The 18,665-nt window shown below is 41.4% G+C and overlaps 2 protein-coding genes across 2 annotated transcripts in view; both read right to left on the reverse strand.

The window, feature by feature from the left end:
• The window catches only part of LOC147336528 (NACHT, LRR and PYD domains-containing protein 12-like), a 272,065-nt gene that overhangs the window by 100,677 nt on the left and 152,723 nt on the right, over positions 1–18,665 (reverse strand). The gene's annotated exons all lie outside the window — the stretch shown is intronic.
• On the reverse strand, positions 4,202–5,434 carry LOC147336532 (uncharacterized). Its single transcript, XM_086285493.1, has 3 exons — positions 5,303–5,434; positions 5,117–5,218; positions 4,202–4,352 (listed from the first exon to the last, which is right to left on the reverse strand). Exons 1-3 carry the CDS (start codon positions 5,389–5,391, stop codon positions 4,202–4,204), a joined length of 342 nt encoding a protein of 113 aa, XP_086141619.1. The 5' UTR covers positions 5,392–5,434.

Here is an 18,665-nt window from a genome sequence, read left to right on the forward strand (position 1 = left end):
GTGACTCCCGTGTGTGGCTGTGTGAGTGGAGAACAGGACAAGAGTGACTGAAGAGGAGTGAGAGTGGACTCCCTTCCCTCTTTTCCCTGGAGCCCTGGACCCCCTCCCCAACTCACTGTACATATATAGAGCACTGTGGTTCACCCCTTTGGTAAATAACCTGTCACCTTTCTGTTTGTCAGAACTCAGTCTGTGCTTGAGTTCCTTTGTTAGCCATGACATTTTGTTGGTTCTCTCTCTTCAGGTCCCTGTAAGTGTTTGATCTAAAACATTATATTTATTCTGCTTTGATTGTTTTGTGTGCTGAGGGACATTGTTGCATGATCCACTTTTTCTTATCACTCAAATATCCTGATACTTTCAGAAAGTTGGAGAGCTCTCCTGGCTTGCTTAGTCTTTGCTCTGTACTGCAGTACTTGCACTGGTTTCACTGGACAAGTCTGCATGTGAATCTACAACTGATCTGACATTGTGGCACAAACACAGTAAACAAACACTACGAGCACCTTGTTTCATGTGCAGTGGCTTTCTTCTCATTCTGTTACTGAACACTGTATGAAAAGCCTCTCACTGCCAGCATCCTTCCAGCCCCACGACAACAAGACCAACTCACATCTTCACAACACCAAGAATGTTTCCCCTTTTCTTTGGAGAAACTGAGAAGCCAATAGGATTGTAGCTCAAACTTGCCCACAGTCCTGCTTCATCACTGCTCACTCCTACCTGTGTTGGTGCTCAGTGGACAGTCATTAGGGTTGCCAACTCCCTGAAAAATAAATAAGGGACACCTCGTGGCAACCTAGTTGTCTTCACCTTTCCCAGTGTGGTAGCTCTTTTTTGTGTGTGTGAAATTATTTTTTAACCATTTGACTTGAATTTGATTTAAGCAGATGCATATTCTTTGTGATATGACCATATGGGAAACAAATGATCATTTAGCCATTTATTTTTAGCTCAAAATGACAACATTAACACAGTAAAACAGGTCTCTTTCTTAAACAGAAGCCTGTCATGCTTAACTTTTGAGAATAAAAGTAAATCTTTCTTTAAAAGAACTCTGTCCTGCTTAACTTAAAATTATATAAATTAATAGAAAGCAATAGAACGAAAAATATTCTTGTAACTGTGCACATTTAGTGCATTTAGTACAATTGGCTTCAGTTGAGGTATTATTTCAGCTTTTCTAATGTAATCAGCTGCTCCTGTTTGTAAACCCGCTTGTTCCCATGATTACGCATCATAACTCATCATCATTATTAATCTATGTATGTATCTATGTATGGAAAAAGTGCGCCGGCACACAGTGCAGTGCGCTTTATAGGTGTTATGGTGACCTTTTCCAGCCAGGTGTTTCCCTTTTCCCATTCCTCCCTGTACTTTTGCAGCCTTTTTTTATTTCTCTGAGCGAACAAACATTGCTGCTCTAATGCTGGGCTCACACTGTGCGATTTTTGGCCCATTTTGAGACGATTTTTGAGTCGTGCGACCGATTTGGTGATCGGCCCGATTTTGGCCTTCATCGTGCATCGTGTAGTATACGTGGGGTAACGAGAAGCGATTAACACCTCGAGCAGCTCCCGATCATCAATCGCTCGTGAGCCGCTCACACTGCTCACGCGCAAACACTTAAACGTCGGTGAAAAAGACGGAGCAGCACGGCTGTGCAGCGTGTGATCTGGACACAAGCGATGGAGGCACAACTTGTAGAACTTTGGAAAGCTCATCCGAGCCTTTTCGATGTGGCATCACAAAATTATCACGACAACAACAACCGTGAAAATAGTTGGATTTACACTGCTGCTCATTCACAGCTGCCTGATCAGTGTTTTTCATTAACAATTTAGCAAAGTTGATGTTGGTGGTGTGTCTGTGTGAGTGAAAGACAGAGAGAGCAACAGATTTTCTGTTATAACCTTCATGTTATGGAGGCACAGGGTGAGCTCTCAGGTCGCATCAGAGCATCGGGCGGTATAGTGTGAGACCTGCATCGTGACCTACCAACTTCTAACCCCTGCGAGTCAATCGTGCAGTTTGAGCAGGAGCTGAATAACGTGACTGGAAAAATCGCACAGTGTCTGCCCAGCTTTAGGTGTACTGTCGTCCGAGACTTGCACTGCAGTGTCGGCGTTTGTTTCCCTGTTGGCCATGCTTCTTGTTGTGGTCATCTGTTGTCTTCTGGTATTTTCTCTGCAAGCGACCTTTCCTCGACCAATGAGATGAGCGGTAATCTGAATTGTCATACTCGAATTGTCATAAGTGTGCTGTCAGCTCATTGGTCACAAAGCAGGAGAGGGGCTGGGAATTATGTTTTCAAACAAAGCGTTAATTCCATTAACATTTATAGACTACTTTTGATTCTCACTGTATTACGGGACAAAGTGCGTCCCTTATTAGCTCAATACGGGACGTGTGCTTTTGTTTCTAATTACGGGACGATTCCATTTTTTAAGGGACGGTTGGCAACCCTAACAGTCATAGCCGGCTGCTAGCATGAATGCTAAACGTACTGCTGTGGATGATCAGCAGAACAAGATGTTGTCAGTTTGACTGTTTGCTGTATTTAAAGTGTTTTTCTCAGTTCGTCTGTATTCAAAGTGCATTCGGGGCTTTAGCTGACAGCTCTTTGTGCTAACAAACTAAACTCTCTTAGTTTAAGCCAGCAGACTTTACCAAACACAAAGCCTGCTGCTGCCTCCATGGGTTAGCTTGTGTGACTGGTGTTTACAGCAATGAAATCTAAATCACACTAATGTGTCCTCCAAGGTGTTTGGTGGGAGCACTGAGTGAAACATAAGAGCTCTGGTTAAGCCTCATCAGCTGGATAGGCTGTCCACCCTAGTCCAGGCTTTAACTCAAATCTCTGATTGGCTTTCTAACAATTACCTTGTTAGAACAAGACAGAGACCATGATCATAGCTCCTCCTGATCTATATTCTAAAATCAGTCAAGTTGTTGCCCCTTTCTGTTCTTCTGCTGAGCCAAATATTCGAAATCTTGGAATAATATTTGACTCCTCTTTGGGCCTTGACTCACATGTAAAGTCTCTGTCTCGTTCCTGTTTCTTTCATTTAAGGAATATTTCTAAACTGCGACATATGGTCTCCTTAGCTGAACTGGAAAAAATTGTCCATGCATTTGTGTCATCGCGTTTAGATTATTGTAGTTCCCTGTTTACCAGCTTGGATAAATCATCTCTTTCTCGCCTCCAAGCTGTGCAAAACGCAGCAGCCAGACTACTAACTCGCTCTACCCAGCGAGCTCACATCACTCCTATTTTATGTTCTTTACATTGGCTCCCAATAGATTTTAGAATTCGTTTTAAATGATTGTTTTAACGTACAGAGCACTAAATGGCCCCAGATTATTTATCCAAGCTTCTCACTAAATACACTGCTGCTCGCCGTCTCCGCTCACAGACTCAGAGTTTGTTGGTTGCTCCCAGAACACGTCTGAAGACGAAAGGGGGCGGAGCCTTTCAGTCTGTGGCACCAAGGCTGTGGAACAGTCTACCTCTACAACTACGTTTGGTTGACTCTGTGGAATCCTTTAAAAAACAGTTAAAAACTTTACTGTTTAAACAAGATTTCTGTTGACCAATGCTGTTTACATTTTTATATTTTTCATTTACATTTAAACTCTATATTGTGTATATTGTGCATTTTGCTATTTATCGTACTGTTTATTTTAATCTCTGTGTGCAGCACTTTGTGACTACCTGTCTATGAAAAGCACTTAATAAATAAACTTTACTTACTTACTTACTAAAATAACAAACAGGGCTGTGAGAGCAACTGAAGTGATAAAAAATACTGTTTAAAGATAAAAAAACACTTTGATGTTCTCTCGTCACCTAACAAAGTCCAAACCCTGTGAACTATTTTAGCTTTAATAACTGTGGATTCAGGTATCCTGAACCCATCTTTGGACATTTGTAATTAAATATTTTAAAACTCCATCAGAGACTCCTGATGTGGCTGTTTGGAGAAGGAAAAGAGGGACAAAGTGGAGCGTCGAGCTGAGGCTTCATTCACTGCAAACCTACAGTTATGTTTCCTTATTTCTGCTGTTTGCATGTTCACAGCTGAAATAAAGCTGCCTCTTTGACTTCATCCTGTTGTATTTGGGTCCAATCCTGCCTGCCACACAGCGCTACAGGACAAAGTCTAATATTTGTATCTTTTTAATGAATCTTTGGTCATATTTATCCAGGAAAACACAAACATGTAAAGAAGTCATCACAGGTCTCTGACCTCGTTGGTCCAGGTTCAGCACTGAAGTCTGGAAGATAACCTTTGGACCGGTCACTCCTCACAGACGGACAGCTGGATCCTGCAGACTGTGACCTCTGACCTCTGCAGACACAAACATGTTTTATTCAATGATCAATTCTGTGATAAAGTGATTGAAGCAGCTGTGATCACACAGACTGCAGATAATGCAGCTGTTTCCTGTCAGTAACAGTCCTCTTAGATTAGAGTTCAGCTTTTTACAGGAAAACAAATGTCCCTGAATGCAACAGTGAGACACAGTCTGCCTGTGTGGCTGTGATAGCTGCCGTTAGGAGCGCTCATGTGTTTGCAGTTAGACGAGGAGATGTTACCATCATGGACACGTTAACAAATCCTGCAGCATCACGTGGCACAAACACTTTGTGTTCCTGTCATCTGCAAGCAACAGGAAGTTCATTAATAAAGGCGGGATGGAGACGCGACTGTGATGGTTCTCCTTCATCCAGCTGTTACACACATCTGGGCTCACACAACGAGCCTTTGTCTAATACAGCAGCTGCTCTCTGAACACTTTTCTGAAGAGGAGCTGCACAAACCTTTGTTTGCTTTCTAGAGCAGTGTATCAAAGTCAAACTACCCACTGCTAGCAGCTGTTTCTATCATAGTTTAGGATCCAGATGTGTGAGGTCTAAATTTACACCTCTGATTAAAATAAATAGTTAAAAAAAGCCAATTGTGTCCAAATGTGTCTTAAAACCAGATAAACTGACAGTTACAGCTGAGCCTGTGTGTCCTTGGAGACACTGCTCTCCTACAGAGATGCATTTTAGAAACCAGGAAACATCAAAATCATTTAAATCAGAGAGTTCTTGTTACTAACAGCTCACCTCTCTGCAGCAGACACAGGCTGGACATTAAAATTAATGATGGCATCTTTAGACCAGTCACTCTTTAAGGACAAAGAGCTGGGTGGAGGTCCAGGTGGGTTCCTGTGAATAATGATGGAGCAGTGATCTGAGTGCTGAGCTGTGACATGGAGAAGAGTCATGGACAGTTAGAGATGGTCATCTCACCTCTGAGCTTTGGTCTGGCTCTCATGTTCCCCACACAGAGTGCTTTTAGAGGGAGGGACTCCCTCCTCTCTGTCCTCACACTGATCCATGCTGCTCAATTCACATCAGCTCACACACACTTTCTACCTTCACCTGCAGAGGAAACACAAATCATTCATGTGCACATCAACTGAGAGCTGCAGAGGTCGTGTCTGATGTGTTGGACTAACATCCATCTGAGACGCAGCTTTCATCAGTTCACTACAAAAAGTGTCACAGAGCCGAGTTCAGCCTCCAAATCCTCCATTACTGTAGTCCTACAAAGGTCAAACATGGCTGCGGAGAGCAGCTTTATGTCAGTAACCATGTCCAGGACCGAGCTGACTGCTTACAGAGTTCATACTCTAACTGCTAGCTGCTCTGCTAGCTAAGCTAACTCAGTAACAGTGACTCTGACAGCAGTTACTGTGGAACAGCGGCCGAGCTCAGGACACATTCAGTGTGTTTAGTCTGAGTCCTGGACTCTGATTCAATGGATTCAATCCAGCTCAGAGTTTCATGTGTTCATCAGAATAAAATACATGTACTAATATAACAGAAGTAATGCTCTGAATGCAGGACTGTAATGGAGGATAAATAAGGTTTTTACAGCCTGAAAGAAACATTCAGTTCATATATTTGTAGACGGTGAAGCAGTTTTTAATACTGCAGCTGTTTCCTTCACCTGTGTGTGTGTGAGCCACACCTTCATGTGCTGCTTTAGAAATATATGGTCTGACTGCTCAGACTGAGTCTAGGAGGAAAGTTCACACGCTGGAGAAAGTTTTGTTCCTAACTTTGTCAGAGTTCGGCTCCAAAGACAAAGAAGACGGAGCTCACAGTCTGTAGATGGTCCTCAGTGTGTGTGTGAAGCCAAGAAAGCACACAGGAGTGTGTTTATGTCAGCAAATCAGTGTGTGTGAAGAGTCTGAGGGAGTGTGTGAATGAATAGAATAGAATAGAATAGAATTCAACTTTATTGTCATTGCACATGCACAGGTACAGGGCAACGAAATGCCGTTTGCATCCATCCAGAAGTGCTTTAGTGATATAGGTATATTACAATATATATTAGCAATAGTATAGATATGTAAGTATATTACAGAAATGGGTCTATTACGGTATGTTATAATGTACACGGTATGAAGTATGTTGTGAATATTCTATAACTATAAGTATGTACAGGCTGTAGTGAGTACAAGCTATGTACAGGATATGAACAGGATATAAATATGAAAAACTATACAGAATATGAAATAAATAACTTTACAGAAATCTGAGATATACAGCTATACAGAAATGGGAACTATGCAAGTTGTAAACAGTTGTAGGATTAAAGATTATTGAATGTACAGAATGATTATTTACACAGAGCTATACAGTAGTGCAGTCAAGATAAGTGAGGGTGTAGATAGTTTCTACAGAGGCTATATAAAGTGCTAGTGGTTGTGAGTGGTGGTTCACTCCATGTTATTATTGTGTGTTTGAGGGTACAGTTGTCCATTGTGGGTGTGTGTATGTCCAGTCCATGTGTTAATGTGGGTCAGGTGTCAGGAGGCAGAGTTCAGGAGTCTGACAGCTGTGGGGAAGAAGCTGTTCCGGTACCTGGTGGTCTTAGTCCGGAGGCTCCTGTGGCGCCTCCCAGAGGGCAGGAGGGTGAAGAGTCCATGTGATGGGTGACTGGGGTCTTTGATGATTTTCCCACCCCTTTTCAGACACCGCTTCCTGTAGATGTCTTTTATGGCAGGAAGTGGTGCTCCGGCGATGCGCTGGGCAGTTTTCACGACCCTCTGCAACGCCTTCCGGTCCGAGGCAGAGCAGTTCCCGTACCAGACTGTTATACAGTTGGTCAGGATGCTCTCGATGGTGCAGCGATAGAAGTTCACCAGGATGTCTGAGGACAGGTGGTTCTTCCTCAGAGTCCTCAAGAAGAAGAGGCGCTGGTGAGCCTTCTTGACCAGCTTGGAGCAGTTGGTCGTCCAGGTGAGATCCTCGGAGATGTGGACTCCCAGGAACTTGAAGCGGCTCACACGCTCCACAGCCGTCCCCTTAATGTGGATGGGTGGATGTGGGTCAGCATTCCTCCTGTAGTCCACGATGAGCTCCTTGGTCTTCTCTGTGTTAAGCAGCAGGTTGTTTGTGTCGCACCACTCAGCCAGACGATCCACCTCCTCCCTGTAGGCGGCCTCATCGTTGTCACTGATGAGGCCAATCACCGTGGTGTCATCTGCAAACTTAATGATGGTGTTGGAACCATCAGCAGGTCTGCAGTCGTGGGTGAAGAGGGAGTAGAGGAAAGGGCTCATCACACAGACTTGTGGTACACCGGTGTTCATTGTGATGGTAGATGAGCAGTGGTTATCCAGCCGGACATGTTGGGGGCGGTTGGTCAGGAAGTCCAGTAACCATTTGCAGATGAGGGAACTGATGCCCAGGTCTGTCAGTTTCCTGATGAGTTGTGAGGGGTGGATTGTATTGAATGCTGAACTGAAGTCTATAAACAGCATTCTGGCGTAGGTGTTGTTGTTGTCCAGGTGTGAGAGGACAGAGTGCAGTGCGATGGAGACTGCATCCTCTGTGCTCCTGTTCTGGCGGTATGCGAATTGGTGGGGGTCCAGGGTGGGGGGGAGACAGGATTTGAAGTGTGCTAGGACCAGCTGCTCTAAGCACTTAGTGATGATGGGGGTGAGTGCTACTGGGCGGTAGTCATTGAGGGAAGATGGGTTGGAGTTTTTGGGTATCGGGACGATGGAGGTGGATTTGAAGCAGGCCGGTACCACAGCGTGGGCCAAGGACAGATTGAATATGTCTGTGAGCACTCCTGCAAGCTCCCCAGAACACGCTCTGAGAACACGCCCGGGGATGCCATCAGGACCTGCAGCCTTGTGGACATTGATCCTGCTCAGCACCGCTCCTACATTGGTGGGGGAGAGAGTCAGAGGTTGGTGGTCTGGCGTCATGTCTGCTTTGGTTGTGGTTGTGGGGTTCCCTCGCTCAAAACGAGCATAAAAGTTGTTGAGCTCGTTGAGGAAGGAGACATCAGAGGATGCGGGGGAGGGTTTGGTGGTCCTGTAGTCTGTAATGGTCTGGAGTCCTTGCCACATGCATCGGGGGTTGGAGTTGGAGAAGTGTCCTTCTACCTTCTTTTTGTAATGGTGTTTGGCTTTTTTGATGCCCTTCTTTAGATTAGCCCTGGCTGTGCTGTAGGCGTGTGCATCTCCTGACCTAAAGGCGGTGTTGCGGGCCTTCAGGAGGAGACGAACATCCCGGTTCATCCAAGGCTTCTGGTTGGGGTACATGGTGATCCGTTTCTGGGTGGTGACACTGTCTGTGGTTTCGGAGATGTAATCCAGTACAAATGAGGCGTACTGGTCCAGGTCTGTGTGGGTGAACATATTCCAGTCTGTGTTTTTAAATCTGTCCTGGAGCACTGCGTCTGTCCCCTCTGGCCACACTTTAATTGTCCTCACAGCAGGTTTCACACGTTGGATGAGTGGTGAATACCTAGGTGTGAGGAACAGGGAGAGATGGTCCGATTGTCCAATGTCGGGGAGGGGTGTGGCTTTGTAGGCTCCAGCCAGGTTGGAATACACATGGTCTAAAGTCTTGTCTCCTCTGGTGTGGCAGGAGACATGTTGGTGGAATCTGGGGAGGACTGTCTTTAAGTTGGTGTGGTTGAAGTCGCCAGCAACAATAAAAGCAGCCTCGGGGTGTTTATTCTGGTGTTTGTTAATGGCTGCAGAAAGAATGAGACTCAACACTGAAACCAACAGTCCAAGAAAAGCGTCTGGATTTCTTTAAGTTTAACTTAAAGAAATCCAGACGCTTTTCTTTTTGTCTCCATAATGTCTCCATAATGCTGCAATGTTATCTGCCCCAGAAACACACTGTGCAGAAGCTCTGATGGTGACACAGAAAAGTCAAAGTGGAGATACTTCTGTCCACCTTTGATTAGACTCATTATAAAAAGGAAAACAAAGTTTGAACACAGTCATGTTTCCAGTTCACTGACTTACATTTATTCCATGGACACTCACTCTAACCTGAAGCACAGCGACAACCCAACATTGTTGAGGCCTCATCTCCTCCTTTCCTGACTGTAGAGGTTAAATATGCAACAACCAACAAATAAAAGAATTTGGTTCATTTCAAAGAAATTCACACGGTGACCAAGTAAAGTAACCGTAGTAAAGGAGACAACATCCCGTTGATGGTGGGATTATTTGAAAGATTTGCTTTAGTCACGTCACCAAATGCAGTTGAACCACCCGTGGATCCATGTTTGACCATTCTACCACTCTGAGCTCTGCTTTTTAATCATTTTATTATTACCATCATTCATTTATTCATTCTTTGGAGGGGGGCTATTTCCTAATGCTGCCCTAATAAGCTGATGTTCAAGGGGAAATATCACAGAAACTCTTTCAGTGTTATTCATTAATAAATTAACAGATAAACTGTGAAGAAGAAAAAAACTGAGATTTAAAGGAGAGAGTGAGAAACTTGATCATCCATCCTCATAATACATGTTTATCAGTATCTGCTGTGACCATACTGCAGTAATAACTACAAGTCTACATTTCTGTGACTGTTGATCAATCACAGCAGGAATCTGAGCTCATCTCTGCACACAGAGCAGCTTCAGCTCTGGGATAAACTGCTCGCTTCACGTCCTTCTCAGCTCACAGACACTCATCCTGATATTTTCCTTTAACATTTGATGGTATAATTCATCTGAGTTTACACTTTATCTGCATAAATACAGAAAAACAGACCCAAACACCAGAAACCATCAGTTTCACCATGTAGAATATATTGTTGTTTCCTTGCTTTTAATTCAGAGAAAAACTCTGATTTGGATTTTCTCTGTTCTCTTTGCTGCTGATTCTCTATCTCATCTTCGCTCTCAAACATTTAAAAAGCAGCGAGTCTGCAGCTGAGGGAACACAAACTCAAACTGTTGGAACAGGTTTGATTGTATCTTGCGTTTATTAATTTGGTGATTCATCAAATGTATAACTGTCATAATCTGCTGCTGAGTCTCTTACGCTGATGAAAATGCAGAAAACACAGATCACGAACACCAGTTCAACCAATCACATTCATTCCACTTTGATCTGTGACAAACTGATGCATTCATCTCTGTTAAAGTGTTGCGTTAGACTGCCATATTTTTGTGTTCTTTATGCTGTAGATTTTCATGTCCCTGGAATAGTTGGCAGCAATAAGGATGATTTTCTGTAAAATAATATTGATATGAGCCGTGAATTATTCGTAGATGAGCGTTAGATTAGTTTGATGGGTTAACTCAGAGAGCTGAAGATATCGTGGACATGCTGACCTCGCTCCGTGGTGTACAGGGCCGTTTACCCTCATGATTAATATTCACAATAAAAAAATGAGGCGAACATCATGAAGTCTGTGTGTGTTTCATAGTGTCAAACCACCTTTGTACAGTTAAACCTAACAGTTACTACATGACGGAAACACCAACGTTATTTCTTTTATGCGTTTATCAGGTCACGCTGATTATTGAACAAAAACCCAAACATCAGCTGTTAATCGAATTTTTTTGCTCTCTCTCCTCCTTAAACATGTTTTTAATGTTAGTTATAATTCAGAATTGGCGACTGGAACACGTATGACACATACGACCATCAGGAAATAAAACCTCAGTAAATGAAGTCAGTGTACAGGGGGGGTTATGGCAGCTGTGTACCGGGACATGCGCTTTGTCGGTGGAAATAACAGCTCGATTGCTTGCGAGGCGAGCGGGTCTGTCCCACGCTTTGCCGTGAGCAGGGTTCCTACGCCTTTTTCAGGGTCAAATTCAAGCACTTTTTAAGCACTTTCAAGGTCCCTTTTCAAGCTTTTCCAGCACATCAGCCCCCCCGCCAGAAAAAAAAAAGAATGCATGTTTCAATTCGCATTGCCTCAGTAAGACCATGTGAAAATGAAAACAAATCATCCTACGTGAACTTAAATACCTTTGTTCAACTTTTGCTAAGAAATAGAAAAACGCACCACACAAAAATACAGTGGAACCCCGACTTACGAATGCCCCATTTCACGAAAACTTCAAGTTACGAAGGCACTGAATGGCAATATTTCTGCCCGTGTTATGGCAAAATGCCCGAGTAACGAAATCCGCTGGCTCCGATTGGCTGAGCCTACAACGCCCACAATGCCTTCCGAATCATGTGACAACCCCTTGGTTTCCGCACTTGCGCTTCGCTGTTCCACTTGAACGACGAATTGTTGTTCTGCTGAACACGTCATAGACACCTCAGCTTCACTACTGGAACTTCAACATTATGCACTCCACACTGTATATAAATGCCACTTGTTTTGCACATATTCAACTCTGTATATTTTATATATTTTATTATTATTATTATTATTTTTATTATTATTATTATTATTATTATTATTTTTTAACTATTTAATTTGTAAAAATGTGTATACACACACACACACACACACACACACACACACACACACACACACGTAGGAAAATATTCAGTATACACATCCAGAAATGCATACACTATTATATATTGTACATATATTTATTAGTTTCAGGTTGGCCATTCTTGTATTTTGCTCGTTTGTGTTGTTGTGTTTGCACATCTCTGTTGCTTGTGGGGCTCGCACACAAGAATTTCACTCGCATGTGCTGTGCCAGTGTGCCTGCACATGTGATGTGACAATAAAAGTGATTTGATTTGATTTGATTTGATTTGATTTCTAGTTAGCAATTAGCCTATAGCCTATCGTTCAGCATCGCCTCACTTAAAACGTGCAACTCAATTACGAAAGACCCTCGGGAATGAACTCCTTTTGTAAGTCGGGGTTCCACTGTACTGTACTACCTTATATACATAGTGTATAAACTCTAAATGCCCATTTCACTTAAAAATTAAGATGTGAAAATGTGAACAAAAAAAGAAAGAAATAAGTCTGCTCATCAGATATTGATGCTTCTTTCCTGTGTGACAAGAACTTGGAGACAGATATTTGTTTGTTCTTTAAGTTAATTCCCAATAAAACTGTTTTATTGCTAACTACATTGCTATCTGTATTATTGCTGAAGTCCTAAAGGATCACCTTTAAAGTGTTTGTGCTAATAACATGTACAGTCAGACAGGCATGGAGAACAGCACTGACTGGGAGGCTTTGAACAGATCAAATAGTTCAATTCAAGATATAAGACTTTAAGAATGCACAAGCATCTACTTAAAATCTATTGAATTTGTCATCTGTGATATTATTTTGTACAATTCCAATGTATTTTGTTCATCTCCCTTAAATAAACAGGCAGCCTTAAAGTATGAAATATTCATATACAAACACATATAAATGTGTGAACTGTCTCAGTGGCTGATTGTGCCCCACAGGCCTCAGTGTGAGCTTGAAGACATTTATAATATTTAAGTAGTTTAATGTGCAGGTGCTGACGATAAACACATTTTGAATGAAAGCCGGGGAACTTTGGTAGCACAGAAACAAGTGGCTATTCTTTGTGACCATATGGACCACTCATATTACCGTTATTTGAAATACTCCAGAAAGCTGGTGTCCAGGGTGTAATTGGCCGTTTTTGACTACTTTTGATGTGGCCTCTGTATTTCACATTTAAAAACTGTTTATCTTGCCAATCTGTTATTTTCTCATTTTGACAAACTGTATCAGCACAATTAATCTAAATTCAGACAAAATTTAAAATACGAGTAGAAAGTGATATTTTTGACTGTAAAAACCACAAGCATGTTTAACAAATCATTTTCATAACTTGAAATGCAAACAGAAATTGTACATTTTTAAAAATACACAAAAGTTTTGCAGACAACAAAGTTATATTTACCTAAAAATGCAGCCAAGGCTCAGACGCTTTTCATGTAACCATTTCAAACTATTTACAGAACAATCAGGCGCAAGGCAGCCCAGGCGGGGAAATTTTGCTTTTACATTTTGCAACGCATTTTATTTCTCTATCTGATAAGAAAACTATTCAATCAGATAGTTGTTTGTGGTGAGCAATAATAAACAATGGATAATCCGTATACAAACAAATTCAAGCTTTTCTCCTCAACGGAGAGCCTCCCCCGATTGAACAACAACGCGTCAACAACATGCTGTGACTCTTCTTCCCTCTAAAGTCCTGGTGTTAACACTCACCCTGCATCAGCTTCACCTATTTTTAAATTGTTTTTACTTTTCAAACTGACAGATCATTTGAAGCCAACCATCCAAAAACTGCTTCAGCTGTGTTTGATGTTTATGCTACAGCCTGTTTACCAATATAATCAATATCAGATATCAGAGCAACAGAAACCTCGGTGATCAGGACGCTGGGACTGAGAACAGGAAGTGGCTCAAACGTCACAGTTTCATAACGTCACCCTGAACTCCACTCAGGAGTTTCTGTCGCCATTGTAGTTTTTAAAGTCCCGTGATAAAGGCGGGTCTTTCTGTGAATCCGCACGCTCATTGGCTAATAGCTCGAGATTGACACATCGTTATCCAATGAGCATGCAGGAACTTCCGACATAAAGTTGTTTCCTTTGAAAAACCAAAGTCTGATTATTTTTGCCTCCACTGACGGAGCCTGTTGTTTCCGCCACAGAGACACAGTAATGTCAGAGCGGTGTTAACACTCACCCTGCCTCAGCACAGCTCTCACTCTCCTCCTGCTCTCTCACACTAAACGGAGGCTCAGCTAAACTCACTTCCTCTCTACTTACAGGAAACCAGCGCTCAGAGGAGCCGAGCGGCCTCACATTTCACCCACAGACACGAACAGCGTGGAATTATTTTATGTCATAAGAAGAAACATATTCATGTGAACACTCACCTGCAAAGGCGTAGATTTGGTTTTGGCATTGGTGGGGACGGATGATTCAACCACCAAACCCTGCCCTGTTTCTTTTGTTCCCCTTTTTGTCTTTGCTTCTTGATAAAAAAGGAGAAGTATACTTGCCTACACAGCAAATTCAAAAGTGTTAAATGTTTTGGTGTTAATAGTCTTCTTGCAAAAGTAGAGTTAATTTTATTCTAAGTAGAGTCACATTCTTTTAATGTAACTCTGAGGTGTAAAATGATAGTAGTTAAAAATGAGTGTTTCTATGTCAAATCTGGAGGTGTTACAATGGAAACATTAACTCTTGACCTCTTAACTCTGAACTCCTAGAGGGGCTATGACACCAACAGAATAAATTCACAGACTCCGCCCCCAGCACCATAGGGTCCAATTGAAGCCGAAGTGAAGCCGTTTCAGAACATTTTGCTCTACATATTTGAGTTGTTTGCCGTGCTTGGTAAGTCATTTTTTCAAAGATTGTTTCAATTATTATTATGAGCTTTTACTTCTGTGGCTCTTTGGAGTTGAGACAAAGCTGTGTGAAAGGCATTAGCCATGTTGCTCGGTGATAGCATAACATTCTGTTTTAGCTAGCTGAAAGGTATTGTTTGTGGGCAAATACCACAGCCTTGAAAAAAGCTTACATGTGAATTTTCAGTCAAACTTTTGGTCAAATACACCTAAAACAATGTCTAGAATGTGAAATGTTGGTATAATGGTGCTACTTGAAGCCTGAAAACGATCGCCCATAAAAAAAAAAAAACGAGCAAACAGCAGTAGCAGACGTCCTGACTGGATTCTACGTTAGCATAGATCCCTCCAGAGTTTTGTGCACACGGTTTAGGTAAAAATGAAAAAGGTTGAGGTTTTACATTTAGTTCAGTATTACCTGTTGCCTGTGTCCTTGTCTTTTGGGAAAATACTTTACACAAGTAATGGCTCAAAGAGGATTCCTTTTTTTTTTTTTTTTTTTACTGTGCTCCAATTGTTTACTGGATTATTTGTGCCATTAATTAGTGTCAACTAATTTTTATTCAATCTCCACACAGGATATGCTTGTGAAGATGGATTATGGGGGAGAGCAGAAGTGCATTGAAGTTCCACAAAGGGATGAATGAAGGACATGCATATTGTATTGAAGAAATAAGTGATGAGATGCTGTTATTTGCATTTACCAGCTCACCTATGTCAGACCTTTTGATAAACAAAATTCTAATGAAAGTGAGAACATGTATACTGTTACATCTTTCAGAAAATGTTTTGAAATTGTGGTGCACAGTTCAGAATAAATGTTTTTCAAAAACCGTTGCGTCTTTTTAGTAAATGTTTATTTCCAAAAGAAATTTCTAGAAGTTCAGAACAGTAAAATTCCTGCTTTTTGGAATTAATTAGAAGATAACTCTTACGTAGTTAAACTAAAATACTCTTTGAGAGTTAATATATAAACTCTTAACACAAAGTGTTAAATTATCAACTCCAGACAGATTCGGTGTTTAACACTAAATCAGAGTTAACGTACCAACTCTCCAAAAAGAGTTAAATTAACACTCTCTGGTGTGGACCCATATAGACACTTTAATAGTGTTGAAATCAAATCCGACAGTGTTAATTTGGACATGCTGGATTTGCTGTGTACATATGCTATTCTACCTGCTTTTAAACCATTTAAAATTACAATTCATAGTTTTATATGTGAATTTTGCAAAGAAGAGTGAGCAAATATTTCCACATCAAGATGTGCCATGCTAATAGGTTCCTACCCAAAAAGACTGATTAGAGTGATAAAAGGCAAAGGTGCTGCAACAAAGTATTAGTTTAAGGGTGTGCATATTTGTGCAACCAGGTTATTTTAAGTTTTTTATTTTCACCTGTGATCTTGTGTCACCATTACTCTCTGAGCTTTGTGTTGGTTCTTCTGTCACCTGACAAATAGGACATACATGACAATAAGAATAAAATGTGGAGCTGCTTCAGTGTTTCTGTCACTTTGTGCAGACCTTGACTCGTCAGTAATGTTCGTAGGGTGAGTGCATTTTTAAAACAATTTGTGCAAACTGCACTACAAGGTTTTATTTTTATTTATTTGCAAAATCATGACTACCTCGTTATATTTTTTCTCAAAAATGAACCCTATGAATATGTCAGTGCCATTAGGATGAAATTATTGTGTCACCAACATTTTAACATCAGACATATAATTTTAACAGCCTCTGTAAACTAATATCCTGGCTCGCTCGACGCTGCCGTTTTCTCTGACAGTTTCAATCAAAATTAGAAACGCTGCTCTGAGACTGAGAGAACTAATAGTGCTGCCTGTTGTGCAGTTAGCTTCCAAAACACGTTATTCACGGTTACATACAATTTTAGACTGATGTGGGCCAAAGCCTAGCATAGCCTGTAATGTTATTGTGACGGACACATTTTATGAGTGAGCCTGACTTTAAGTAACTTACAGGTTTCTTTGAAAAACACTTTTTTATATCCAGGTACTTCCTTTTTGCTGCCACCCACCTCTCCTCCTTGCAGGCCCTAGCAGCGCAGGCTTGCCGCTGCTAAAACTAAACAGTAGTGGTGTGCGGATCGATACTGAAATATCGATTCTTCCGATACCAGCAATTTATGTTCTAGAATCGATTCTCATATTATAATATCGATATTTTAGTACTCTGGGGTAAATTTGTAGTTTTTCCATTAAAATGAACGCAGTGGAAAGAAACTTTATCATTCGGATCGTCTAATTTGGAAGGAACTACTTCCTCTTATGCCTTTCATAGTCATATGTGAAATACGGCTGTATAAATGTGTCGCAGCCCATGGCGTGCACACTCACAACAATGGCTGAGCGCAAACAGAGTCCTGTGTGGACGCGTTTTACCTCCACAAACAGCCCAGACGCGGTTTGTGATATATGTGGCAAGACAGTGAGGTGTTGTGGCAACACCACTGACCTCGTCAAACACCTCGGAGTAAATCACATCACAGAATATGACGAGCTTATGTTGAGGTGAACTGAAGAGGAGGACAGGGACAGGTGCTGCTAGAGCGAGACAGACGTCTCTCGCAGAGTCCTTTAGTGCTGCAGGCAGGCAACATGCTCAAATAGCACAACGCCAGTTTTTTTTTATTTCTCTATGATTATTCTGCATTATTAAGCAATAAAAACAAGTTGTCTGATGTCCTCTAATCATTATGAAGCAATATGGTTATGTTATTATTACAATTACATAATACAATTATATATTGTATTATGAAATGCAATGAAACATTACGTTTTTGTACAGAGTATCGGTATCGGATCAGTATCACCGATACCACCCTGAATTTTACTTGGTATCGGATCGGAAAGGGAATCAGTGGTATCGCACATCACTACTAAACAGAGCTCCCTGAAAGGCACAGCCAATCACATTGGCCATATTTGTCACATGACGTAGGACTCCAGTAGAGAACGTAATTTAACTCTTTCTGCACCGCTGGGTGAATGAGACGTTGACAGATTGTTTTTTTCTTTCTTTCTATCGGGTTTGTTTTTCTTTTTTTCGAAGAGATCAAATTATTGGTGGGGACACGTCCCTCCCGTCCATGCAAAATCTACGCCTTTGCTCACCTGCCTCAGCTCCACCTTCCTCCTCCTTCTCCTCTCAACGGAGGCTCAATACTTTCACTTTCACTACTCCTCCCTAAACACAGAGGATGCTGGGACTTGTAGTTGTTTCCTTCCGGTTCGGTCTTCCTCTTTGTTTTTTTTTGTGTTTGTGTTCAAGTTATTTCGATCATGTACACATAGGGTTGCCATCTCCCTGAAAAATAAATAAGGGACACCTCGTGGCCAGGGCCGGGCAACCCAGTTGTCTTCACCCTTCCCAGTGTGGTGAATTTTTTAGCTCTTTTCTTTGTGTGTGAAATTATTTTTTTAACCATTTGACTTGAATTTGATTTAAGCAGATGCATATTCTTTGTGATATGACCATATGGGAAACAAATGATCATTTAGCCATTTATTTTTAGCTCAAAATGACAACATTAACACAGTAAAACAGGTCTCTTTCTTAAACAGAAGCCTGTCATGTTTAACTTTTGAGAATAAAAGTAAATCTTTCTTTAAAAGAACTCTGTCCTGCTTAACTTAAAATTATGTAAATTAATAGAAAGCAATAGAAAGAAAAAATATTCTTGTAACAGTGCACATATAGTGCATTTAGTGCAATTGGCTTCAGTAGAGGCATTATTTCAGCTTTTGCTCCCGTTTGTAAACCCGCTTGAGTACGCATCATAACTCATCATCATTATTCATCTATGTATTAATTTTATGTATTAGTCATCTATTTGTTGTAATCATCTATCCTTGCAGTTGTTTATTACACAAAATAAATTATATTATCACACTTCTGGCCACATAGCGCTGATATTCACTGCACATGCCCATATTAACCTTAACCAGGGGGTTTAAAACACAAACCAGTGTTTACATACCATATCTGCTTC

Source organism: Aulonocara sp. 'chitande type north' Nkhata Bay, linkage group LG3 (genome assembly GCF_057382095.1).
Source record: "Aulonocara sp. 'chitande type north' Nkhata Bay isolate Kocher_YH1m ecotype deep benthic linkage group LG3, A_spYH_male_GT1.1, whole genome shotgun sequence".
In the NCBI taxonomy this organism is placed as follows: Eukaryota; Metazoa; Chordata; class Actinopteri; order Cichliformes; family Cichlidae; genus Aulonocara; species Aulonocara sp. 'chitande type north' Nkhata Bay.